Below are 25,877 nucleotides of genomic sequence, written 5' to 3'. Positions count from 1 at the left end.
TTTACCTATCGGTGGTATATGATCTGGGGAAGGGAAGGAAATGTCCCTGTTCTCATATAAATGTATGCGTGCTCAGATGCCAAAATGCTCCTGGAGGGAGTAAACTACTTAATATACTTAACTCATTACTGACCGGGGAATTTTTGCAACAACTAATGCCTGTGACTGGCAGTTTTTATTTTGGCCGGGCAAAGATTAATTCTGGTTATTTCACTAACACCTTGTGAGTTACTACAATTAATAGGTACACCTGACACACCTGTAAAACCCGAAGGAACTTTTCAGCCAACCCGGTGTGTGTGAAACAGACGGTGACATTCACCATGCTAGCATAGCTCAAACCGGAGCACCTAAGCCACCCATTGGAATTTGGGATGGATAATAAGATCTCCCCTCTTTAAATTTACTTTCCTTTTCTGGTTAAGTTCAGGCTACCATGAAAAGAAGGTTGGCCACCTGTTGATGGGGAACAGGTGACCTAAGAATGTCAGAAGCTGGGCTGGTTTCAGCGCTGATTCTCGTGCCTGGCTGGCTCTGCTGCTGACTTTTGCAGCTGGGGCTTGTGATGTAGGGATGGGGGTCAGTGGCGGGAGGTTGGGGTCAGGCCGAAGTGCCCTGGAACTCACCCAAGACTACCTTGCCTTTAGGGGAGGACGATGAAGATGCTCCGATGATAACTGGATTTTCTGACGACGTCCCCATGGTGATAGCCTGAAAGAGCTTTCCTCACTAGAAACCAAATGTTGTAAATATTTTATTTGATAAAGATAGTTGATGGTTTATTTTAAAAGATGCACTTTGAGTTGCAATATGTTATTTTTATATGGGCCAAAAACAAAACAAAAAAAAAAAGAAAGAAAAGAAAGGAATGAATAAACTTTGTCATAATCAACTGTGAACTTCAAACCAGGTTGATTTTAGTAACCAAATTGCTTTGATTTGACGTTAATATAGTCTTACAGGGCTGTGCTTACTGGGCATGCTTTTAAGTCTGTGAGATAATTTTGGTTCAATAAATTGGCCATTCTTTTTATTTTTCTAAGACGCAGAAATGTATTTAATAAAGACTTCAAGAGAGAGTGATGGATAGAACCCCTCCTCCTTGAAAGTAAGCTCAAATTTAAATTTTTGTTTGCAGGTAGTTTATACGAAAGTATTTAGGTGTATGAAGGGGGGACATTTATTTTATTTTGTTAATTTATTGGGACTCTGTGTAGGGCCAGGCTTCAGTGGTCATCTGACACCACAAAATTTACGAGCACCCCCGCCTGCAGGGTTGGACGATGAGGAACAGAAGCAGTTTTGTTGCCATTCCGGAAACAGTCCATTTTTACCCGCTCGTGTGTTACACGATGGTGTTTGGCAGAAGAGCCTGTTGAGTCATTGCTCCATTTCCGCTAAACAGAACTGTAGCTTGGGAAGCCCTGCAAGCAGCCTTCTTCTCTCAGGCTAATGGATGGACTCTCGCTGCACACACCTCTGTGCAAGGCATAGCTTTCACAGCTACAGAATGATAACACTGCGTTATTCTACACTGGTATCATTGTCATTGCAAAAAACTACTCTGGCTGTGGGAAAGAATTCTAGATCTGTGCCATGATAGCTACACTGGCAGATATAGTACCTAATTTTTCCTTTTGGGGGGATTTTATTTTATTTTTTGGTTTGCTTTAACTTACCACTGGAGAATCTCAAATGGAAAGTGTTATGTTTGTGTTGAGGTGGCCGCTTACTGTCCTTAAAAATCCACACTGATATATGCAGTCACTCTGGATTGGGTCAGTGCCTTCTCTTTCTCTCTCTTTTTTTTAAAATTCTCTTCTTTCACCTCCCTCGCCTGTACCCCTGCCCAATTTTAAGAGAAAATGCTATGCACTCTTACAGGAGATGTGTGAATTCGAGACCATTCAGTCTAGCTCACAGGAGCAGCAGTGCTAGCATTGATGTTCTTTGTAAGATAAGCTGGGCTGTATCCTTCTGCCTTTCAATGCCTCCCCTCTATTCAAACCATGGCCTCTTGGTAGGCATGTGAGATCCACTGGGGACTGATGCCCACTCTTGAGACCTACTGTTGTCAGCCTCAGTGTATAGGATTGTTGTGATGCCTACTGTATGCACCTCACTGCAGAAGTTCTTCCTAGCTGAGAAGCAGTGAGCTCTGGGGCTATTCCAAAGTCATGCTTTGGCATAGTGTCCCTCACCTGCAGGCTCTGTCAAAGCCCCATCTCCTCTTTGATGCAACTCACCACCCTCTCGCAAGCCTTTGCTTTCTTTTAACCAAGAGTATCATTCTTGGCTGATAGCATAGTTTTATTCTACCTGGGGAGTGTTTGGGAAACAAAGAGCCAATTAAAGTGTTTTTAGTTAAAAAATTTTTTATTTGTGTGTATATATGTTTTGCTTGAGGAGTATTTTCAACTGTAGATGTTAGGATGTTGCGAATGGTGGTAAATGACTAGCCTTCTTCCAGCATGATTTCCTTCTCTTTCCTGTGTTATGTTTTGAAAGATTGGAATTTCTTTGGCTTTATCTTTGTCTTACCTTGGAGTTTCGTTCAAAACTCCGAGCCCTACCACCTTCCCTTTTAAATAAGCACTTTAAGTAACTGAAAGATGAATTATCTGGTGGGAGGCAAGTCATTTAATCGAACCACTAGAAAGTCTATTTTCTTGTGTGTTTTTTTTTTCCTGCCAAATTTGGGGGGCATTTGTGAAAGCTGACATCAAAGGCGCTGAGATTTTATATTTAGTTCTTCCATAGGCAAGCCTTTCTACCGAGCACGTCTCCAGTTGGCAACCTGGGATGTCTCTGAGCGTCCGAGTCTTGTTTCCAGTGCCTGCCGATGCTTAGCGCACCGTACTGTACAGACTGGCCGTCACCCCTCTCCTTGGAAAATGCCACTGGGCTGTTTGAGAACAAGCAGCCTTTTAGGGCTAGAGTATTTTATATAAACAGAAGAGCTAAGTTCCCGAAGACTAAACTAGACAGATGCAGCTATGTGTAAATTGTATATTTTTATGAACTTTTGAAGCACGCACTCTCACCTCCCTCTGCATAGCTTTGTGAGGTTTTGATGTATATATGCTGTTTGGGAGAGTCCCGAGGTGGGAGGGACAGGAGGAAATGAGGGCAGAGACTCCGTGGAGCCTTTGAAGGTGACCAGATCACTGTCTTCACTGTGACCAATCGGAGGCCCTGAAGAAGGGGCTTTCATACCTCGTTGGAGATGCCACTTCCAGAGTTCACACTGTACGGGAAAAAGGCTTTACTTTCTCCCAAGATGCATTGGGATGTCAGAAGCCCGCATCCACGTGGACGACAGCGGACCGCCAATGGACCGCTATCATATGGCGGGCAGGGGGACTGTATACAGATTTTCTCTGGGAGCTGGTTTTGCCCCTGGATGGATTGACTGCCCCTCGAGCCTTAGGAGATGTGGGTCTGTGTGGATGAAATAATAGAGAGGAGAGTCCTGCAGAGGAGTCAGGGAGAAACCATGCCTATGCAGAACATTTTCCAGACCGGTGAGATGCTCCCATGACTGCTGGCTGCCCTGGCAAGCTGGGTGTATAATTACAAAGCTGGGTAACTGGTTGAAACTTCTGATTTGGGGAAGAGGGTACATCTGTGTTAGTACTGTGGGGTATTTTAGGGGGACACATGTGGGATACAGCTGCATGTTCATGTGTGACCCACTAGATGAAGCTCTGCTTCAACCATGTAAGGACAATTGGGGCAGGAAGACTGGAGAACCCTTCTTCTGATTATTCACCCAGCGGTCACTCTCCATCCAGTGAGATCATGTTCTCAGCACTTCCCTAAGGGCAGAAACCACATCCTGTCAGGTTAGGTTGGTCACTTTCCCACAAAGAATGTCATGGTGAATCCCTGAGATGTTTCTCTTCTTTGCAGAGCTGGGGGTGGGGGGTCCCTCCGAGAAAAGACCCAGGCAAGTCAGCAAACCGGATGCCACCTCCATATTGATTTTAGGAATTGACTGAATAAAATTCTGTGCAGTATCTCCACTCGTGTGGGGATAGTATCACGACATTGCTATTGCATTATTTTTCTTAAAGGAAGTGTGTGCTATCTTTCAGGTACAACTTTTGTGTAATTAAAGCCAGTGCATTAAGTTTATATAGACTACTTTCTATGCAAGTCTGAGGTAGGAGCAGATAGCAAGAGACTGTGTGTGCTATTGCGTACATAGATGATAAGCGTGTTTTCAGAAGGGGTACCCCCAGTGAGCACGGTTTGAGAGAGGATGGGTTGTGTGTATGTTTCTGCCCACTAATTTTGAGCAGCCATATTTTGAATTAAATCATCAGAGCCAAGTAACCCAAGAACGGTATTAGTTTCCTGTGTAATAGCTCAAATGGAACAAATATGAATGCTGAAATATAATATTGTTCTCCGATATTCCATGTCATTTCTCACTTCAAACCTCTTGTTATGAATTATTAGAACCTTTAGGCAAAAATTGAAAGTATTTGCAGCAAAATAAAGGCCTACTCTGCTCTTCAAGTGAAACACTGTATACTTGTTTCTCTCCAAAGTGAAATTAGATATTTATGATTTCAGTTGCCTTGATGAGTTTCCAAATCACTGGTTTATGCTGAAGATTTTACTCTATTGTCACACAGTCTTAACATCATTTTTGTCTCAATGTCAACTTTTTTCACTGAATAAAAATTTAACTGGGTCAAGAAAACACTTCTTTGAAAATCCGCTCTCTGCGCGTCTCGAGTTGTTCTTTGGAGTGCAGTGAAGATGGTTAATATGGTCTCCAAACACCATTTGATTTGTCATGTTTTAAAAGCATGTTTATTTCCTAAATGAGAGAACAGTAAGACCTGGAATAATTTTGTTATTAACAAGCTGGTTCTCAGACAGGGGATCCTTGAAGAACACAATGTCTTTGCGGTGGCTGGGGGTGGGGGTGGGAGATGTGATAGCTGTTTTGAAGTACATAAAATTGTTCCACAGGGGTAAAGACTAATGTGGCTCCCTTAAAGCCGTAACTACCTTTCCTAGGAGACGGTTTGCTAAGAGGGCAATTTTCAAATCTGAGAGAGAAGCAGTGTGTAGAGAACACTTGTGGAAGGCTTCTGGAGGCAGTGAAGCCTGAGAAGGATGCTGCACTTGCCTCTGATTGGTGGTGAAAAGCAGGTGGACCTGCCGAGTCGGGACTGGGGAGGTAGTGTGGGACAGGTGGGACAGGGCAGGTTTTCTGGCGTAACATCTTCCGGGATCTTGCTCTTTGTTTAAATATTGAGCCAAAAATCAATCTGAAGTTTTATCACTCTGTTTGGTAGATGAGGAAAAAGAGGCTCAGAGAAGTTAAGGAATTTGCTTAAAGGAAACCAGGAAGTAAAATGCCAAAACCATCCTTCAATAGAACAACAGTCCTGCTGTGGATCACCGTGCTGTCTGCCTCCTGTCACCATCCAGTGTCGGGATGAACAGCCTCAATCCAGTGCCTTATGCCCTGGAAAATCCCAGGGGGATATCTACCCCGCTGGTCGTAGTGTAGCCCTTAGGTTTCCAGGCTTAGATAGTGGGCTATGATAGTCAGTCTCCTGAGGACAAATGCACCTTCCACAAGCTCATGAGACTGATCCGTGATAAAATAATGCCCGTGCATGAACTAACCTCAGGAAATCGCCCTGTCTCTTAGCAGGTTGGTGTGGCCCATGCACTCTCCCCGCATCGGGAGCTCTACTGGGAGGAGCCAGTTGCAACAAGAAGGTTGTTTGGAGAGCTGGGGCGCAGAGAAAAAGTGGGAGGGGGCTGGGCATAAATAGCAGTTATCCAGTGAATACTGAATGGACAGCAGTGAGTGATTGACAGTCTACTAGAGGAATAATCTACTCCATATGAACTTAATATTTGAAACCTTGATACAGGTCTGTGTCCATTTCTATTTAAAAAGGTCTTGCCAATTGGGTCCTTTTTTTTTTTTTTTAAGGTTTTTTCTTTCATGTGGACAATTTTTTTTAAGTCTTCATTGAACGTAATACAACATTGCCCATGTTTCATGTTTTGTTTTTTTGACCACATCGTATGTGGGATCTTAGTTCCCCTGACTGGAAGGCAAAAATCTCTTAACCACTGTACTGCCAGGGGAGTCCTGCCAGTGCGGGTTTTTCTTGTTTTTTTGATTGAAGGATGATTGCTTTTTTGCTTTACAATGTTGTGTTGGTTTCTGCCACACAACATGAATCAGCCATAAATATACATATATCCCCCTCTCTTGAACCTCCTTCCCACTACCAGTGGGGTCTTAATCCTTGATGTCTCTGCTGAAGTTTTCCCTGGACTGGGCTTGGGCACTGCCTCTGTCTGCCACCCTGACTTTTCTTTTTGTTACGCGGTTGAGTTCATGCCTCTGCACCAAAACATTCTGTAGTGATGTCAACTGTGCTTTCAGGCTGGACTATGATGCCTTCTTGGCTTGAGAGCTGTTGTTTCTCTAAGGTGAGTCTATTTTGTGTTGGTTTGAAAGTAACTCTGAAAGGACGCTGGTTTTGAGTCCTTGGGCACGCAGGATCGCTCCCAAACTCTGCCTCCTGTGTCGCCCATGAATCTCCAGTTCCAGTTAAAAACAGAAGGCGACGACTATGGCTGAAGCCCTAACAACAAAGTTAAAAAGCTATCAGAAAACCTCTATTAGAGATAAAGGAATTCAACAAAAGATTTTGGGGCTATTTAGTAGAGCCCTTGTTGGCCCCAAAGGGACAGAGTCCTACACGTCCCATAGCCCATTTGATTAAAATAATAATAGTTTCCTGCTGTTTGGCACCTATTCTTGGCCAGTTACTATGCTAAACTCTAAAATGTTTTTTGTTTTTTGTTTTTTTTTTTTAATTCTGAAGTTGATCCTGTGATTTAGGTAATTCTTTTAAATTAATTTTTATGGGAGTATAGTTGCTTTACAGTTCTTCCCAGGTGGCTCTGTGGTCAAAGAATCCACCTGCCAGTGCAGGAGATGCCAGAGACACGGGTTCAATCCCTGGGTCGGGAAGATCCCCTGGAGGAGGAAATGGCAACCCACTCCAGTATTCTTGCCTGAAAAGTCCGGTGGACAGAGGAGCCTGGCAGACGGCAGCCCATGGGGTCACAAAGAGTAGGCCACAGCTCAGCATAAGCGTGGGCTCTGCTGGTTTCTGCTTACAGCAAGATGAATCGGTCCCGTCCCTTTTGGACATCCTGACCTCTCAGGTCACCACAGTGTGTTAAGAGATGAGGACAGTTGGTCATAAGAGAGGACGAGTGACTCACCCAAGATCTCACATGTAGTAAGTGGCAGAGTCAAGTCTCAAATCTAGATTTAGTCCATCTTGTTTGTTTTCTTCCTCCCCATGCTACTTTGCCCTTTGGTACCATGTTAGAGGTCTGTAGTAGTAATACTGTTTAAGGAATTCAAGGGGAGAAGTGAAGTGAAGTGAAGTCGCTCAGTTGTGTCCAACTTTTTGCGACCCCATGGACTGTAGCCCACCAGGCTCCTCTGTCCGTGGGATTCTCCAGGCAAGAATACTGGAGTGGGTTGCCACGCCCTCCTCCAGGGGATCTTCCTGACCCAGGGATCGAACCCAGGTCTCCCGCATTGCAGGCAGGCACTTTAACCTCTGAGCCACCAGGGAAGCCCTCAAGGGTAGAGGTAATACCTTTTTTAAAGAATTTCCATGGGAAAAATTGAAAATGACATTTGGAGACAAGTGAATTTAAATTTCTTTGCAAAATCATTTATGTGGAACACAATATTCACTACTGCTGCTAGATCAATGAAGCCTTTTTTTTAATACAATTGGGGGAAAAATTTTTTTTAAGAATTTAATCATCAGAAACTTTACAAAGGATTCTTTTGCTTTGTAACAACCCAGTTAGATTTTTTTTTTCTTTTTCTTTAATGTTTATATATTTGGCTGCACTGGGTCTTAGTTGCAGCATATGGGATCTAGTTCCCTGATCAGGGGTCAAACCCAGGCCCCCTGCATTGAGAGTGCAGAGTCTTAGCCACTGAACCACCAAGGAAGTCCCCCCAGTTAGATTTTTATCAAAATCCTTTGCTTCTTGGGAAAGGATGTTCAGTGCACTTTTTTTTCCTTCTCTTTTTTGGGCTACTTTGTGTGGCTTGTGGCATCTTGGTTCCCCAACCTGGGGTGGAGCCTGGGCTCACGGCAGTGAAAGTGCCAAGTCCTAACCACTGAGCCGCCAGAGGGAATCTGTGTTCAGAGCACATTTACTCACCTTTATTTCTGTGCGTGGTGGGGCACACGATTGCACCATGTTCCATTAGGGTGCTAATTAGACTTGCACAGGACCCTTAGTGTTAGCTGCTCAGTCATGTCTGACTCTTTGCAACCCCATGCACTGTAGCCCACCAGGCTTCTCCGTCCATGGGTTTAGGGTCCCAGCAAAAGGAGGTAGCTGTCATTCTTTTCATACAACCCTGACTGGCTTGGATGCTAGTGCACCATTAGTTTTTTTAAAAAAAGATTATGTGTAGGGTAATTTGAACCTGCAACAATTTACAGAAGAACAATGAAGTTTAAAAGTTAATGCTTTAAAAAATGCTAATCTTATCATTGTCATGTCATGACTCTATTTAATGACAAATGACAACTGGTAATGTTTGGGAATATTTGTGTGAAAACAATGACATATCATACTTAAAACTCAGCATCCACAAACTCTGAGGAAGAAAAGGCTTGAATTTAAATGTAAATCAGTCTTTTAGGAAATTTGCCCTTTGGTTGTATGCTCTTACATAAAGCCTTCAAAATCAATTGGATGAAGGGGTCTCATATTTAAACTTTATTTTCCAGTCTCTCTGTAGCAGAAGTAGAATCTATTAGTTACCCAGGGATTGATCACAGCCTAGGTGGTATTGAATTATCTAGGGGTATGTGTGCACATATCTTTTATGGAATTCTTCATAGGCAGTAGATGAGCAGTGCAAGAGCATCAAGCTCTTGACTTTGTAAACACACCTTACTTAGAACACCAAACAACTTGACGGCTTCCAAGAATCGGCACATCTTCAAGGAGGAAATTTTATTCACATTGAAATGATTCAAGGGAATGCGTTTAAGACCCTGAGCACAGAATTCCCAAAAGATAGTCCAAAAACATTTTGAGTAATGGTAGTCTTGTGGGAATAAGTCACAATAGCAAAGAAGTAATTGTTTTATGCCAGGCATTGTTCTGGGGGTTTCTTGTATATCAACCCATTAAATCATCACAATAATTCCATAAAGAGGATACTATTATTCTCATAGATAAGGAAGGGCTTCCTTGGTGGCACAGTGGTAAAGAATCTGCCTATCAGTGCAGGAGATGCAGGAAATATTGGTTTGAGCCCTGGCTCAGGAAGATCTCCTGGAGAAGGAAATGGCAACCCACTCCAGTATTCTTGCCAGGGTAAATCCCATGGACAGAGGAGCCTGGCGGGCTACAGTTCTTGGGGTCGCAGAAGAGTTGGACACGACTTCAAGACTAAAGCAACAACAACAATAGACAAGGAAACTGAAGCACAGAAAGATGAAGAAATTTGCCCAAGTACAAAACAGTAATAGGCAGGGCTGATTTCTGAGTCTGTGCTTTTAAGTCTGTGCTTTTAAGCGACCCTTGGAGAGCCCGATTTAAGTGTAGACATTTAGCATGTATTTTAACCAATTTACCATGATTTTTTGGATTATAAAAGGCATTTGTATCCACTATAGAAATTTGGGGAAAATGAAAAAAGCACCAAGAAGGAAATGAGGTTTCCTGTTAATTGCAGAGACACCTTTATCACTTTATTTTATATGAGCAGTTGTATCTGGTTACAGTTCTGTTGTTGTGAACGTGACCAAGTTCATGTGGGAGACTTCCCAAGGCTCTGCTACTCTTGTTCAGTCTTGACTCCAACCACAAAGGTGACTTTGCAGATCTCAAAATTAGAGTGACACCCTCTTCCCCTTTATCCCTGTGAGCAGCTTTGACACAGACATACTCAGGACCAGCGGCCATCAGAGGACCACCATACCCTCCCCGGCATTTTTGCCTTCCATCACACTCAAGTGCTCTGACTCATCTTCCACACTAATGAAACTCAACGGAGGGTTTGTTTGAGTCACTTCGTCATCTCTGGCTCACTAAATTTTCCCTGTTGAGTCTTTGGTTGCTCGAAATATGGGATGAACAGCTACAGTGCTTCCCATCAAAGAAAATGGGCAGCTTAAGTAGACACAAGTGAGCATGAGTCAGACACAGAAGCCGAAGATGCTCTGCAAACATGGTTGTCATGTTGAGTGTGTTTGGTCCCAGAGCAACCTGAGTAGCCACGAGGGCTGTGTCTGAGCTCTAAGGAGGAGAAGGGGATGGTCGAAAGCAAGGTGGTGGGATCATTTTGGGAGTTTCCGGGGGATGGCGTAGGAAGAAAAGAAGGACCTGGAGGGACATTTGGAGGTATTTAGTGTTGGATGGTGAACACTTTCTCCATTTCAACTGGGATGTGTTCAGTGGCAAAATAGTTTTCCTAAATATTAAATGCATTGCCCAGATATTCAGGAGCTGGAGGGTAGAACATGTGGATTTTATGTGAATAGATGCTAAGCCCCCTATTGGAATCCCTTGTTAATACCTGCAGGTCTCTAAGATGCAGAGAGATCAGGTAGGAAGAAGAGAGAATTCTGAGGTTTGGGGCAGTTCCGGAAGGAGTCAAAGATTAAGGACCTTAATCAAAGATTAAGGCTGCAAGCTCAAGGCCAGCAAGACTCTGTGATGACCTAGAGGAGTGGGATGGTGGGAGTGGGAGGGAGACTCAAGAGGGAGAAAATGATTTCACATTATTGAATTATTGATCATATATTATTGATTCACATTTTGTACAGCAGAAACCAACACAGCATTGTAAAGCAAGTATACTCCGATTTGAAAAATGTTACAGAACTACAGTGGTGCAAGGTTCACAAAATTGTGAATGTATTAAGTGCTACACTTGAATTATACGCTTGAAAAGTTAATAGAATGACAAAAGAATAAGTATACTCAGACCTCAAAAGATAAGGTCACTTTTCCATTGTTCTTAAACTAGTAAGTTGCAGACCCATGATTTAAACCTAAGCAGCCTAATCCCAGAGTTTATAGTTTCACCAAAATATTAATAGCAGATTCCTGGTGATAAATTAGGGACATTTTAAATTTTCTTCTTTGTGTTTTTCTAAGTTTCCTAAAATGTCTGCAATAAATATGTATCACATTTTATAACTCGGGGAAAAAAAAAGCTCCCTGGCCAGTCAAGCACCTGACTGCCTGACCCCAGAGTAACACTCATTCAAAAAGTGCTATTGTGGCGTCCCTGGTGGCTCAGTGGTAAAGAATCCGCCTGCCAACGCAGGAGACAGGTTCGATCCCAGGTCTGGGAAGAGCCCACATGCCACGGAGCAACTAAGCCCATGTGCTGCAACTGTTGAGCCTGTGCTCTGGGGCCCAGGAGCCGCAACTGCTGAAGCCTGTGCACCCTAGAGCCCATCCACCACCACAAGCAATCACGATGATGAGAGGCTGGCGCATTGCAACAAAGAGTAGCCCCCACTCACCACAACTAGAAAGAGCCCACTCAGCAACAAAGAACGAGCAGAGCCGAAACGAAATAGATAAATTATGTATAAAAAAAGAAGACACCCTTCACATTAAATAATACTATTGGAACACTTCCTCTAGACTACTTCCTGCATCAACCACTGGGAGAATAATGAAGAAGATGGATAGGATGCTTGCCCTCTGGAGCAACAGAGAATAAAATCTCAAGGTTGGGAAGTCGCTCATGAGCCTTGTGTAGATAGCATGTGTGATTTCATAAAAGTGAAAACTGAGGCCAGCTAATTGGGAAGCTAATCCATCTTAATTCTAAAAGACCGAGGTCACGCCTATGCTAGGGGAATCCCATGATGACACTGTGGGAGGAAGGAGGCTGCAGTTCAGCTTCTAAGAGAAACCATACTTGAGGTAGGAGAGTGTATCATTGGTTGTGTTGTGGTTCAGTCACTAAGTCATGTCCGACTCTTTGTGACTCCTTGGACTGCAGCATGCCCGGCCTCCCTGTCCCTCACTATCTCCCGGAGTTTTCCCAAGTGCATATCCATTGAATCGGTGATGCCATTCTGTTATCTCATTAATTGTGTATCTACATTTTATGAACAATGTGATACCTTGTTTCCTTTGAGCTACTGCTGGATCTTATTTCCCTGACCAGGGATCGAACCTATTCCCCCTGCAGTGGAAGCAAGAAGTCTCAACCACTGGACTGCCAGGGAAGTCTGTAGACTTCCTCAATGGAAGGAAGGATGAGTGGATGAATCCTAGCCCAGTTAGATAGATGTAACTGCAGAAACAGCAGGGCAGGGGTGTGGCTGCCTGGTGCTGCAGCTCTGGCCACATGACCACGGAGAAAATGTGTCGTCTCCTCAGTGCCATAGTCTTCTCATTCATCAGATGCAGTGGTACCAAAGCGGATCCACAGGGTGCTGGGAGGTTTAAAGAAACAAACATGCCAGCGCTTTTAGACTGGAAGATGCTGTGGAAATTTAGCTTAGACAGGTGATCAGAGGAAGGAGGCTATGTTCAGAAGATGATAATATTGGTCCAGGCTAATTTCTCTTGTGACTGGTTTCTGACCACCATTTGTACCATACACTTCAGCCTTACACTGATCCTCAATTGTTCATCCAGGAAAACTTTTTCCCCTCTATAAGGCTGAGGAGAAAACTCAGTTCACAGAGGATGCTTGCAACTCCTGTAAGAGATGGGGTTAGAAAGGGAGAACAATGTTCAGGGTGATTTTGCCACTTCCAGCACGTCGGATCCTATGGCTGCCTGGTGCTTTTCACCGGGACAGGAAAGGTAGGGAGAAAACAGGGGCTGGGAAGGTTGGTGAATTCTTGTTTGGACATTAAAAAATATATATTTATTTTTTATTTATTTGGCTGCACCCGGACTTGGTTGTGGCACATGGGATCTTTAGTCATGGCATGTGGGATCTGGTTCCCTGACCAAGCATTGAACCCAGGGCCCCTGCATTGGGAGCATGAAGTCTTAGCCACTGAACAACCAGGAAAGTCCCTGGACATATTAAGTTTGAAGGGTTAATGGCACATCCAAGCAGAGGCAACTAGTTGACAGCTGGCTTCTTTCACTGAGCAGACATTTATTGAGTGACTATGTACTAGGTACCTTCCAGGTGCTGGAGATACTGCAGTGAACAGAATATGCAAAGCTCTTGTGTCTGGGTGCAGCTTGACTTTCTGGATGGCACTAGTGGTAAAGAACACGCCTGCTAATGCAGGAGACATAAGAGACACCAGTTCGATCCCTAGATGGGGAAGATCCCCTGAAGGAGGGCATGGCAACCCACTCTGGTATTCTTGTCTGGAGAATCCGATGGACAGAGGAGCCCAGCAGGCTACAGTCCATGGGGTCTCAAAGATATACACTGAAATGACTTAGCACACATGCACACTGGGGGTTCAAGCAGCTTAGATTCAAGCAGAGGGAGATGCAAGAGGTTATTAAATGATGTAGTACTTGGAAGGCGTTAAGTGCTATGGGGGGAAAAGACAGCTCAGAAGGGACCCTGGGCATGTAGGAGTGAGGTTTAGGCAGTTTTTGGAGCTCAGAGACCAAGCTGGGCTGGAGATGTTTGCTGGAGAAGCACATCCAGAATGATCAGAGTGAAAAGGGTTGATGGAGATAAAAGCATGGGAGAGAGAGGTCAGAAGTGAGAGAAGATCTCTAACACCTGAAGATGATGAGTGTGGGACAAGCCCAAGGGGCAGGTTGGAACCCTCAGGTTCCCTCCCAGGAAGGAGCAAATGCTGCAAGGGAGGCATCATGGCCCACATTTTCCGGGCTCTTGCTCTGTGCTTGGCAGGCCTCCATGCAGAGTTGCTTGTGCTCAGGGATCTGAGTTCAGCTGGCCTGAGCTGGAACCCTCCCTGGGGAGCTGGTGACTCTGAGAATCATGCCCCCTGTTGCGTCACTGTTCCCTCACCTGTAAATAAGGATCCTTTAGCACCTACCTCATAGGATTGCTGCGAGGATGAGATTAGATAATTAGATACATTAGGTAACGCCTATGCAATGTCATGACCATGAACACTGTCTAGGAGAATGACTCTTGTCCTCCCCGCAACCTTGCGAGGCAGACCCCGATTTTAGATGAGACCAGTGCCTGGAGAATCCCAGGGATGGGGGAGCCTGGTGGGCTGCCATCTAGGGGGTTGCACAGAGTTGGACCCGACTGAAGCAACTTAGCAGCAGCAGCAGCAGTAGTGGGTTAGCATAGGATGAGCAGGGCGTTAGGGGTGTGGAGGAGCCATCTTTAGGCTCCTCTGTCTATAATATCGAAAGACCCGGCATGAGCGGGGCCCAACCTTGTATGGCATCCAGATGGATACTTGTAAAATCGAGTCTGCTTCAAACTGAGTCCCCCCAACATCATCGCCCCCTGCCGAGTTGATGATTAATGTCTCTATGCAAAACTCGGTTACTCTTCTTGTCCCATCCCTGTTCCACTCAAGATTGAGGGGTATCAAAAAAGGGGAGGAACCTATGGGGCCTTCCATGTCCCCTGACTCTTGCTTGTAGAAAAAGCCTTTAGTTTCCTAGGCCTTTCCTGAGTTCCAAAGAACAGATTTAAGCATTTACTAAATAGGTGAGGTCAAGCAGAAACGAAGGAAAATCAGTTATGCAAGAAAAGTCATGGTAATGGTTCAGCAGAGTCCTAATTCCTCCTGGAGGAATGAATATACACAAAACCTGATGTGTATCTTTGAGTTGATTAGTAGGACCCCTACCCAGGTGGAGGAGAGTGATAACCTGCTGGTCGCAAGCAGGAGACTGATTGAAACCAGGAGGTTAATGACTAAAATCCCCTGAATAACACAATTACCTGTACCATCAACCAATCAGAAGAAAGCCACGCCCCCTACAGCCCCGCCCCCAAACGTTACCTTTAAAAAAAAAAAAAAAACCACCTTTCCTTGGACTCCACTGGGGAGTTCGGTTTTTCCGCATGAGTCCCAGCGCTTAACTTGCCAACAACCAGACGTCAGTGGATGGGCGTCACTGCATGGAAGGTGAGCGGACACAAATTTGATTTGGTAACACTTGCTGCTCCATAATGTTTGCTGCTGCGGCTGAAAGTGCAAAGAGATAACCCAGGCCACTGGATGGGATGCAGATGGGGGACTGGTGGATGGTGGGTGCCTGACCTGGAGGGAGAGGCTGGGGAGGGGAGGATGTCCCCCATCACCAGCACACTCCACTGCGGGGGAGGGCCTCCCACTCCGCCTCTGTCAGCACCCGGCAGGGACACGCAGTGGCCCTGGGGAGGGGACGTTGGCGTTAACCTCAGCCCCTCCATGTCCACCCCGCAGCACCCCTGCTAAGCACTGGGGATGTCAAGACAAGGGAGGCGCTAGGCCCTCCGCCATCCACAAGGTGAGGGGCTCAGAACTGCCTGGTGCGCCGAGAGGCAGGGGCGTGATGCTATCGGAACCGAAGGCAGTGGAACAGCCGTAGGTTGGGGAAGTTGGGGAAGGTGCCCCAGGGGGGTCGGCACGTGACCGAGGCCTTGCGAAGGAGTAGGAGTTTGCCCGGCTGGTGTGGGGAGGACAAGTGTGTGAAGACTGAGGTCTGTGGCAGGAGGAGGTGAGTTGGTTGTGGCGGCTGCTGCGGGCCACGCGCTGCGGGCGTGGGGGAGGGTGCCGGGGGAGCGGTATGTGGTTGAACCCGTCTCTGGGCTCAAAGCAGAGCGAGGCCTGACAAGCTGCAAGGCTGGCGCTTGGAGCAGAGAATGGTTTATGGTGGGATGCCAAGCAAGGAGGACGGGGAACCCCTGCTCAGAAGACCCAGACTCCCTGGCAGTTTTCAGGGAAGGGTTTTAAAGGCAACATTTGGGGTGAGAGCTGCAGAGGGCATGACTTTTCTTCTGATTGGTTGGTGGTGAGGACGAAGCTGGTGTTTCAGAAATCTCCATCATCACCCCTCTGGTTCCAGCCAGTCTGGGGTCTGAGTGCTTGTGGTCAGCAAGTAGTCACCAACCAACCTCCACCTGGGTTCCTGCAGAACAACTCGGACACTTGCGTCTGGCAGTTGGGCATGTCCCTTGAGGAGGAACTAAGGACTCTGTTTTATCGCTGAATTATTGTCTCCTGGCTGCTTTTCCTCCTTTTCTGCATTCCCTCACTTTCCTAATTCATAATTGCTCAAATCTGCTCTTTGGAATGCAGCAAAGGCTTAGTAGACAAAAGGTATTTTTTTTTCTTATTATTGCAAAAAAAAAAAAAAAACACAGGTGTGTGTGTGTCTCTATGTACATATATGTGGTGTGGAGGGGCTTTTGTACCCAAGAGGTGCTCGGTTTCAATGACATTCTATCATGTGGCAGAGCTGCTTCTGGAAAAGCTTCTGGAGTCTTCTGGAATACCCCCAGTACCTTCCAAGTTGAGAGGGAAGCCAACTGGAACAACAACTTGTTTTTCTCATAGTGCTCCAGAAAGGCAGCTCTGGGCTCAGAGGAACTTGAACTTGCACAGAGTGTTCAGGTCTTACCAGGTGACCTGACCCCCACTTTCTCCCGTGTCTCATGGTCAGGATGTTTATGAGGTTTTACACGGAAATGGGGGTAAGGTGGGTTGAGTAGTGCAAATGGAGTTCACATAGACCGTGTGTTTTATGCTTCAGATGCATTCTGGAAATTTGTGTCAATCTGTTTTCTGCAAATTCAATAGAATCTTAAAGAAATTAGAGGGAGCTGTCATTTCATGGAGTTCAAACCTGCCTCTTTTTTTTCCAACTGAAGGATCCTTTTGTCATGCAAATATCTTCTATTCGTGAGCTGGGATTCTGTCTTGACTTTCTTTAAATGAGACACACCTCTACAGGGCAAACTGTGGGGCTTACAGGCAGCCTTTTCAATGGTAGGCAAATGTCCATCCCCCGCCTTTGTTGTAACCACTTGCTTTGGTGGCCTTTGTTTAGATCAGGTATAATTTTGGCCACTGGAGGGCTCTCCAGATAGAGAATGACTAGAGAATCCCAAATGTGTTCCCCAGCTCAGACTTCAGCTCACACCCAGATTTTTGAGCAGAGCAGCACATCTTGCAAATCGGATTTAACTGGGGAGAGTAACAGTAGCATGGATGTTTCTTTTATTTAGGAATTTAAGCATAAAAGAAGCCTCTATTTAAAAGAGCAGCTTTTGGATGATAGTCTTATTTGGAGCTGGCAAGGAAGTGCTAATCTTGTGTGTGGAGAGTGATCTTGCAGAATTCAGCACAGCTTAGAAAAGCGGAGCTTTGAACAAAGGTTATTTCTCTTGTGCAAACAGAATCACACCAAGATATATGGAGTGAAGTGGGGCCATGGAGTTTATTTTTATAACGAGGAAAAGGGAGGACTGGAAGAATAGTTTGGGAGACTGGCATCTTATACCTGGTAAAGCAGAGAACGACTACTATTTATTTTCATGCCACGTCTTTCCACCAGCAGCTTTTCTACTTTATTTTTTTAGTTTAGTTCAGAGATTTTATTTGACTGAATGTTGCCAAAACACCCAAACTTCTGAGCTCAAAGACGTCCCTGTGGCATAACAAATTCTAGATCCAACTCCCCCTCCCCCCCCCGCCCCCTGGCCCCCATGGGTAAAAACACAGACTTGTTGCAAAACCAGGTAGAAATGAGAAGATGTCAAGGGAAATGTCCAGAAAGGAACTATGGGCCAGTGACCAGATTGACTCAGTTTTTTTTTTTTTTTTTAAAGAAAATTCATCATAACTGTGCAAAGCAGATAAGTATCAAACTAGATACTTATAAAGTCTCAAGTTCTAATTTCTGAAGGCCTGCAACAAAAAGTGAAGTTGATTGTATAAATTTGCATGCTTCTCTTGAACTAGTAATTATCCATCTCCAGAGCAGGGTGGCTTTGTCTTATAGGTAGCTTTGAGGATGAATTTGGGCCCTAACCACTGAAGAACTTAGGTCCCATGGAAACAGATATGGGCGCTGGAGATACAGCTAGTGTAGGACAAGATCTCTGAGCACTGAGGTGGTTCTTATATTATTTGTCCATCTGTGAAATAGGAATGAACCTTTTTCTGACTTACCTCTTAGATGGTAGTGTTACTGAACCAAACTGGGGTCCACTTACCTGCTGTGCAACAAAGCCAATCTACTGACACCAGATTGTGGTGAAGGAAAGTCATGTGTTTATTTGCAAGATGCCAAGCAAGGAGAATGGTTCATGCTCAAAAGACCTTTGCAGAGGGCAGCTCTTTTCTATATTTATTTGGGGGTGAAATGAAAGAACAGGAAGGAATGAGCCCTAATAGAGAACCTCAGTTTCCCTTTGAACTGGGGAGTTTCGGAAAAGATGAGCAATTAATTCCAGTCTGTATTAGCAGATTTTCCTCTTCTAGGAACCTCAGAAGGAGGCAGTAGAGAGCTGAGGGTATGTTCAGCAGATGCATGTCGAGGGAGGTAGAGGGACTTGATGAGAGCTGCCAACCTGGACCTTTTTATTTGACCAAAGTTCTTTCTCCTGTAGGTTATACCCTTACAGCCCGTGTCTTGTTGGGAAGCTTGGTTCACCTAGTTGTATTTTGGAATTTTGCTTCTCCCAAGGGTGGCCTGGGTGTCAAGTCTAGGACTCACTTGATTCTGATTTTGGGTAATAGGATGCAGCTTGGATGGTCCCCTAGGAGGGCTGTCCTCTGGCAAAGAGCTCCCCAGGAACTGGAGAGAAGGATTTATGGCTGGATGAATGGAGGTCAAGGCTGAGTCATGTCGACTGAAATCAGTTATTTAGGGGATTAGACTACACAAGGAATAACTGGGAGAATCAGACTTCTCAGAGTTGCTCCCAACTGAGAAAAAGTTGACTGAGGGTCTGGAATCCCCTCCCATCTCTGAACTCACAGCTGTCATTGTCTTGGATGCTCACTCGACATTAAATACACATCTTCCTCTGACATATTTGTACTGTTTTAAAAACTGTATGACAAGATAGTTGTGCTGAGTGAGTGAGTACTGGGCACCTAGCAGGCAGGCAGTAAATATTTGCTGAACAGTGAAAAAATGCGGTGGCTTGGCTGTCAGGATGGCTTCTATTCAGAGCCCAGTGCTCCATTCATACTGCGCTGGGTGAATTTCTCGTTTAAGGCTTGATCTTGCCCGGCTTGACCAGGATGGTCTCTGTGAGCATGTACAAGCCACCATGGCAGAAAAGAGGGACGGCTGAGGGGAAGTAGATCTGGGAGTTTTCCTAGAGACGAGGTGCAGTTCCTTTGTTCTGGTAGGTTTCAGCCAGAAGGAACAGCAATTTTTACTGTCTGCAAGCCACCAACGAGCTTATTCCCTCCCCCCTTCACCTCCATCCTTCCCAACCTGGGAATTCATTTGCTGCTTCTCTTTCCTCCTCTTCTGCCCCAGAGCAGTCCCTAGGGACAAAGCTCTTTGTTGTGAACACTCCAGGGCAATATGGAATTGCCAGGTCTCTAGGGCAAAATCAAGGCTGTCCGCCAAAGAGAGTGATCGCTGAGCCCGAGACCCCCGCCTCCCCCCTCCACCTGTTGATCTCCCCCTTCCGGGGGTGAGCAACAACCCGCATTGTGCTTGGCATGCATGCGCTTTGACACTAGGCTCAGCAGATGGCGCTGGTGAGCAAAGCCCTTCCCTTCTCTCCCCCGCCCCTCCCCACCGCCAGAGCCTCCCTGCTCTAAAGCGAAAACAGATGTTTTCATCATTTCTGGATCTGGCATGTGACTTGCAGTTCAGCAGTGTGCCGACATAACCCAGAGTTGTGCGTTCCCTTCATCCCCCGCAAAATAAAAATTCTGACTTGAACGAGCCTTCCTCCTAAGTGAGCCACTGACATAAGGTCTGTTGAATCCAAGGGCACATGGCTCCAACTGCAACTGCCTTTGTAGTCAGTCCTGGCTCTATAATTGGGAGATTGCCTTTTTTCCCCTACCCCCCCCCCCCCCCCGCCCCGGCCCCGCCCCAGCACAAAGCCAGGGCTGCAAGTCTAGCTATCTTTACACCAAGGGCTGGGGAGAGGCGCTAGTTTTTTAAAATAGCCTTGGTCTGGCTGGCTGGGGACGTGTGCGTGGGAGCCAGTGCGTCCAGAACAAAACAGGAAAGCCGGGGCGGCGCGCCCTGTTCCCCGAACGCCCGGCAGGTGGCAGCATCGGGCCGGCCTGGTCTCTGCCGCTGGCCAGCGCCAAAGCCGGGCCCTGTTACTTTCGGTGGCCTCAAAATTATTAGTTCCAGATGAGTTCTTGCAATTGTAATATTTAGTTTAACCCAATCTGCCCGATTGCGTCAGCACACGTTCAAATACAGCCGTCTGAAGTCTAACCAGACATCAGAGGCATGTTTCAGGGGGTGTCAACATTCTTTACCCTTTGAAAGAATTAAAAAAAAAAAAACCCATGCACACAAAAACCCAGAGGTTGATTTATCCTCCAAATGAAAGAAGGGTGAGCCGCCTGGGGCTGAGGTGGCCGAGAGGGACAGAACAGGGGAAATTCGGGGAAGGCGTAACAATAGAACTTTGTGGGTCGAAGTCTGCTAGAATGGAACTGGATTTATTTGTTGAACTAGGAAGGGACCTCTGGGCTCTTTGAAGGTTAGAGCAAATAAGCAGAACTGGTGGGCATTTGGTTTTCTAAGAGCCCTTCGAATCACGTAGCTGCTATTGTGAGACAAAACACAGGCTATCGGCCTGTGGATGGGCCTCTGCGTTCACTTGGCCTGGCCGCTCAGGAAGGGGGCCAGGGACGAGGCGGGGGCGCTGTATGTTAACACACAGCCGTGAAGGGCACCCCAGTCACCAACTCAGGACACAGACTGGGTTGCCTGAGGACACGAGCCAAAGGGCCTGGAGGACCCAGTTAGAAAACGCAGTGCGGCCTGAAGGCGTCTGGCCAGGGGACCTGCCAGAGGCCTCAAGTGTCTTGTAAACAGCCCTGCTGCACTCGGTCGCTGCCATACCCTGGAGATGCTGTCACGCGCCCCGGATGCCGGACACCTGCTCTGGGGGGTCTCGGGTTTTATAGACAGGTCAGCTGAGGTTAAGACTCCCTGCGCCCCGGGGGCAGAGGAGCACATGTCACAAGGCAGCTCAGGAATCCTGCTCCGATGACCAGACACGAAAGGGTGTCTTGCTTCCCGTAGTGGAGATGGAGTAGCCTGGTGTGAGGAGACAACCTCTGTCGGGCAGTCCTCCTCCTCCCGCCTGCACCCTACTTTTCAATCCGTGCTCAGATTCTTCAAGTACCTCTTTCAAGGTTGCAGAGAGCTTCCTGCTAGCCGACTACAGGGAGCCTGGCCATTTCCCTGCAGGCCTCAGGCTCGACACGCTCCTGATCAAAAGCCAGCAATCGTCTGGCAGACGCTGCATGTCCTGCGTGTCAGAAGCTGGTGGCTGGTGCTGGCGGCAGGCAGGCAGGCTGATCGGCCATCTTGTTAGATGTGGTTGGGACCTGGGTTCCTCCCTCCCCACTCCAGCGGCCACCCCACCGCCTGGATTAGACGGAGGAAGGATGATGATGTTTTTGCTGCTGTTCAGTCTCTTAAGTCGTATCTGACTCTTTGAGACCCCAGGGGCAATATAGCCCGCCAGACTCCTCTGTCCATGACATTTCCCAAGCACGAATACTGGAGTGGGTTGCCATTTCCTTTTTCAGGGGATCCTTCTGATCCAGGTATGGAGCCCATGTCTCCTGCATTGGCAGGCGGATTCTTTCACCGCTGAGCCACCAGTGGGACCTCCACAGTGCTGGCAAACACCAGCAGAATGTTTAGAGGTCCAAGCTGCCACCTCTTTTCCTCTCAGTCTGGAAAATGCATGTGTCCCTACAGGTTGCTGGGGAGATGCTAATTGTCAGTGGTAAGAGTCACACTTGGCCCTAGCAGATGCTTGGCTTGGGGAAATAATCCAGCCAGGCAGCCATGTGAGCACAATACTTACCATGGTCTTTGTACACCAATAATAGTTGAGAAATTCCAGTATTTCCACCGCTCCTCTAACTTTATTCTCTTCTGAGAATCAGCTTTTGGAGATTCTATAATCCAGACTACTCAGACTTGGCTACTTACGAATCACCAAGATGCTAGCCCAGAGATGTTGAAATTGGAATGGAAAAGAGGTGGGAGACAAATCATAATTTAATTTTTTTTAGGCATCATAATTTTAAATCCCATTCCCCAGATGATTGTAATTGTAACGTATACTACCTGGAAGTTTAAAAAAAAAAAAAATCTGGAATCTCTGTATAAAACCTCTGGCTTCTCAGTGATGGTCGAAGTTCTTCCTCCAATTACTGAGACAATCACCTCCCTACTCCTGTCTGTCACTTTGCCCTGTTCAAGGAAACTCTTCAGTGACCACCCACAAACCTGTGTCACTGTTGCCTCTAAGAAACTGGGAAAGAACAAATACTTCCTGAGAAATTTTCAGTTTTTCTGGCTTGAATAAAGAGGTTAGAAATGAGAATCACCCGCACCCTGATTTCTCTCTTTTATCACTTATATTTCCAAATGGGATTCACACTTGCAAATGGCCGTCATGTGATAACTGCTCTGCGGTGATCTGTTTTAATGGGTGAAGCAAGAAGGCCCTCGGAAAGTTCAGTCTTATGTTTAGGGTTAAGTAGATGGCAGAGACGAAGCCAATGGAGAGCCGTCCCACCTCTCACCCTGCTGAGATCCAGGGCTTGGCTCTTGCCAGCATCCTCTGTGACTGTTTATGATGCTGTTTGCTTCTCAGTCTTTCCCCACTGGGGGCAACAAACACCCTCTGAAATAACTCCATCTTGCATGGGAAGGAATAATCACTGACTCATCCCTTGAGGTAAGGTTTCAGAGAATAGGTGTGCCTGGAATACCCTGAGATCTGTGAAGCTTGTAGGGTGAGTGAATGACCATAAGTCACTGAAAACAAGACAGGCAAAGATCTAGGATATCTTAATGGTAACCAGGTCAAGTAGAAAGGAAGCTGTAGGTTCCCTGTGTGAACTTGAAGGAGTCCTTGCCCTTTTTAGGCCTGAGTTCTCTCTCCTGGATATCACCTCTGAGAGCTCTTCTCACTCTGACATTCCATGAGAGGCAGTGAATCCCTGCTCTCTGGGACCTGCCCATCTTTAATCAGATGTGAGGGACCTGAGTCTCTTCTCTCCGTAAGTCAGTTACTCCAGAGCCATTTCTTCAGTGACCTAAGAACTAGTTCATGATGATTAAAATGGAAATCTGAGGATAAGCAGCCACAGGCAGACAATGACTTGGTCCCCTGCCTGGTGATTTCACAGAGGCCACTTGTAAGTCGCTTCAGTAGAATTCTGTCCCTTCTTGGAGGAACTACCCAGAGATCTTGCATCACTAGGGTTCATTTGTCCACCTAGCATCATTAAACATTTATGAAGTACTTACTATGTTAAAAAAAAAAAATAGAGTAAGAAAAGCTTATACCCAAGAGCAACTCTTCCAGGTTAAAAGAGACCAAGGAAGCATTATAATGAAATGTAATGTGTATAATGAAGCATTATAATGAAATGTAATGTAACATGATCTTGGATGCTAGATCCTAGAGGGAAAGCTTATAAGAAACATTTTCAAGACAATTAGGGAAATCTGAATGTAGACTGCATAATGGGATTATTGGTAATTTTGTAGATGTGATCATAGTATTGCAGTGTTTTTTTCCTTAATTTTTATATTTTTATTGGAAAATGTACATCTTGCAAAATTCACATTTTAGCCATTTAAAAATGTACAGTTCAATGTCATTGTGTCCACATGGTTATGCAACCATCACCAACATTTGTCTACAAAATATTTTCATGTTTCTAAACTGAAACTCCACACCCATTAAGTCATAGCTCTCCATTCCTCCCTCCTCCCAGACTCTGATAATCGCTATTCTTTTTTCCTATCTGAGTTTGGCCACTCTAGGTACCTCATGTAAGTGAAATCATAAACATGTTTCTGTGTCTGAATTATTTCACTTAGCAAAAGATCTTCAGGTTTCATTCATGTCTCATTCATGTTTCATTCTTCAGGTTTCATTCATGTCTCATTCATTCATTCATTCATGTTTCATTCATTTATGTCTCAATGTTCTTCCTTTTTAAGGTTGAATAATATCCCATTTTGCTTATCCATTCAAACATTGGTGGATCCTTGGCTAATGTGAGTAATGGTGCTGGGAACATAAGGGTTCAAATATATGTTTGTGGTTTTATAGGAGAAAGTCCTCATCCTTAGAGGCATGCTGACTTAAGGATGAGTGTTGTTATGTTTGCAACTTGTTTTTCGATGATTCAAGGGGAAAAATTAGGCAAATGTGCAATAATGTTAGCAGTTGGTAAATCAAAGATAGAGTATATTGAATGTTCATTGACTAGTTCTTCAATTTTTCTATAGATGAAAAATTTTCAAAATTAAAAAGACCAAAAAGAAGTACCTGTGTCCTCAAGGATTTTATCATTTACTTACCATTTATTCTTTACCAAGGGGAAAAGTGACAACCCACTGCAGTATTCTTGTCTGGAAAATTTCATGGACAGAGGAACCTGGTGGGCTACAGTCCTTGGGGTCAGAAAGAATCAAATGCGACTGAGTGACTGAGCACACAAGGGCCAAAATACATGTGAGTCACTATGTTTAATCCAAGGCAGAGTAGAAGGGATGGCCAGTGGAGGTATAGGTAGTAAGTCTTGGAAGCCCAGAATGAAGAATGACTCATTTTCCCTAGGGTGTTGGTGGTGGTGAGGGATGTCTTCTTTCTGTGGTAGAATTTGTTAGGTTTAGAAAGATGTGTACAATTTCAATAGGAAAGAGGCAAGGGAGGGGATTTTAGGCTGAGGAGACAATAGAGGCAAAGTTACAAAGCTGAACTTCATCCAGTATAAGTGGAAAATAATAAATGTGTGAGGGATGCCCTGGAATTTAAATATTAATTGACATCAGAAGATAGGTGGCCTTGAATGCCATAGGAAAAATTTCCAAATCTGACCTTCTCAAGAAAAGATAAATGAAATATATTCATCTTATATCCACAGCTGTTTGCTGTAGAGGCATCAGCATGGTGGTAAGTTGATTCAGTCCTGTCTGACCCTCTGTGATCCTATGTACCGTAGCCTGTCAGGCTCCTCTGTCCATGGAATTCTCGAGGCAAGAATACTGGATTGGGTTTTCATGCTCTCCTCCAGGGGAGGAGATCCCAACCCAGGGATGGAACCTGTGTCTCTTAGTCTCCTGCATTGGCAGGTGGGTTATTTACCATTAGTGCCACCTCTTAGGCATCAGCATGGTTGTCTAATTAATGAATTTTCTATGGCAGACTTGTAGTGGTTCTTCAGAACCAGCATATATAATTCAACTCTAAAGTTTTCTCCAACCTCTGTACATAGAATTAGTAACTCTTTTGTATTCCTGGCAATCACTCATGCTCATCGACCATGTAGTGAGGTGCATGGAAGGCCATTCTTGACAACAACCAGTTGCAGTTCCTTTCTCTAGAATTAACCCACTTGCTCCTTATCTGTTTCCTTTTTGGATTTTTAGTCCAGAGATGCCACAATTCAGCTCCAAATCCTTGCCTCAAACTGCTTGCTACCATAGCCAGTCATTGTTCTTGGGGTTCATTGGTTTCTTTCTTTCTTTTTTTTTTTTTCCCATTTATTTTTATTAGTTGGAGGCTAATTACTTTACAACATTTAGCTTGGTTTGCTGACTCGATGGATCATGGTTGCAGGAAAGTGGACTGGCTGCTGCCCAGCTCATGCCAGGGACCCCACCTCAGATGGATTAAACTCGGTGGGGCATCGCCA

At 45.4% G+C, this 25,877-nt stretch overlaps 1 protein-coding gene across 2 annotated transcripts in view; it reads left to right on the top strand.

Annotated features, from left to right (window-relative positions):
• SORL1 (sortilin related receptor 1) overlaps positions 1–4,097 on the top strand; it is a 157,249-nt gene extending 153,152 nt beyond the window's left edge. For both annotated transcript variants that reach the window (XM_065944636.1, XM_065944635.1), the window contains exon 48: positions 648–4,097. In XM_065944636.1, coding sequence (XP_065800708.1) covers positions 648–715 — 68 coding nt within the window. In that variant the 3' untranslated portion in view covers positions 716–4,097. The remainder of the gene's footprint in view (positions 1–647) is intronic.
• The last annotated feature ends 21,780 nt before the right edge of the window (positions 4,098–25,877 follow it).

This window comes from Muntiacus reevesi, chromosome 9, assembly GCF_963930625.1.
Source record: "Muntiacus reevesi chromosome 9, mMunRee1.1, whole genome shotgun sequence".
Classification (NCBI taxonomy): Eukaryota; Metazoa; Chordata; class Mammalia; order Artiodactyla; family Cervidae; genus Muntiacus; species Muntiacus reevesi.
The sequence above is the reverse complement of the archived record's forward strand: the minus strand, read 5'-3'. Positions and strand labels throughout refer to the sequence as shown.